This window comes from Fulmarus glacialis, unplaced genomic scaffold, assembly GCF_000690835.1.
Source record: "Fulmarus glacialis isolate BGI_N327 unplaced genomic scaffold, ASM69083v1 scaffold14480, whole genome shotgun sequence".
NCBI lineage: Eukaryota > Metazoa > Chordata > Aves > Procellariiformes > Procellariidae > Fulmarus > Fulmarus glacialis.
In genome coordinates this window covers 14,803-15,465 of record NW_009189681.1, presented here as the reverse complement: position 1 = coordinate 15,465, position 663 = coordinate 14,803, and the positions used below count along the sequence as shown (strand labels likewise).

Genomic DNA, 663 nt, shown 5'->3' with positions numbered 1-663 from the left:
TTTTAAGAAAAATGATTTAATTTATACTGCATATGGTGTTATAAACACTGCTAATCTGAACAGAAAAGAAAACACTTTTTCCTTGCTATTGTAGAACAAGAACAGAGATACAACCAAAAATGGAAACTCAAAAGGTGCAGAAAAAACAGTGTGGTAAGATACCTAATATAACTTGTCGTTTATTATCTGCATCAATTTTACAAAATATTAGTAGACTGTGATAGGTCTGTCATGGGGTGGTGAGCTGTCGGGGAAATGTTCTTTTTCCTTGTTGCCAAATTTTTGGATTCTGTATTGGATAGCTAAAGGGCAAATCCAATGACAAACTTTCAAATGAAGTAAATAATACCACCACAAAGTCACTTTTTTTTTTTGCTAATATTTACCCACATTTTTATTGTATTTTAACTTGTTTAAGAAACCCCAAACTCTACCAGTATTTAAAATATACAGTATCTGCTGTTACTGTTGCAAATAATTATCAGATAAGTCTTTTTACTATACCCAAAAGACTAAGAAGGAGATTTTCAAAGTGATTTACCTACCTAGAGTTGTATGTAGGTGCCTAGAAAATGCTTTGTGTTAACTTACTAACCTAACAACCTGATTCAAGATTCTAGCTGACGTGGTAAGTGATTAAGTCTTCTGTAACTAAGTATCATA

The 663-nt window shown here is 31.8% G+C and overlaps 1 protein-coding gene across 1 annotated transcript in view; it reads left to right on the top strand.

Annotated features, from left to right (window-relative positions):
- Positions 1-119: 119 nt before the first annotated feature.
- Positions 120-663, top strand: part of CCDC79 (coiled-coil domain containing 79) — a gene marked incomplete at its 3' end in the record, with an annotated part of 14,264 nt that continues 13,720 nt past the window's right edge. The window contains exon 1 of the mRNA XM_009583073.1: positions 120-153. Coding sequence (XP_009581368.1) covers positions 120-153 — 34 coding nt within the window. The remainder of the gene's footprint in view (positions 154-663) is intronic.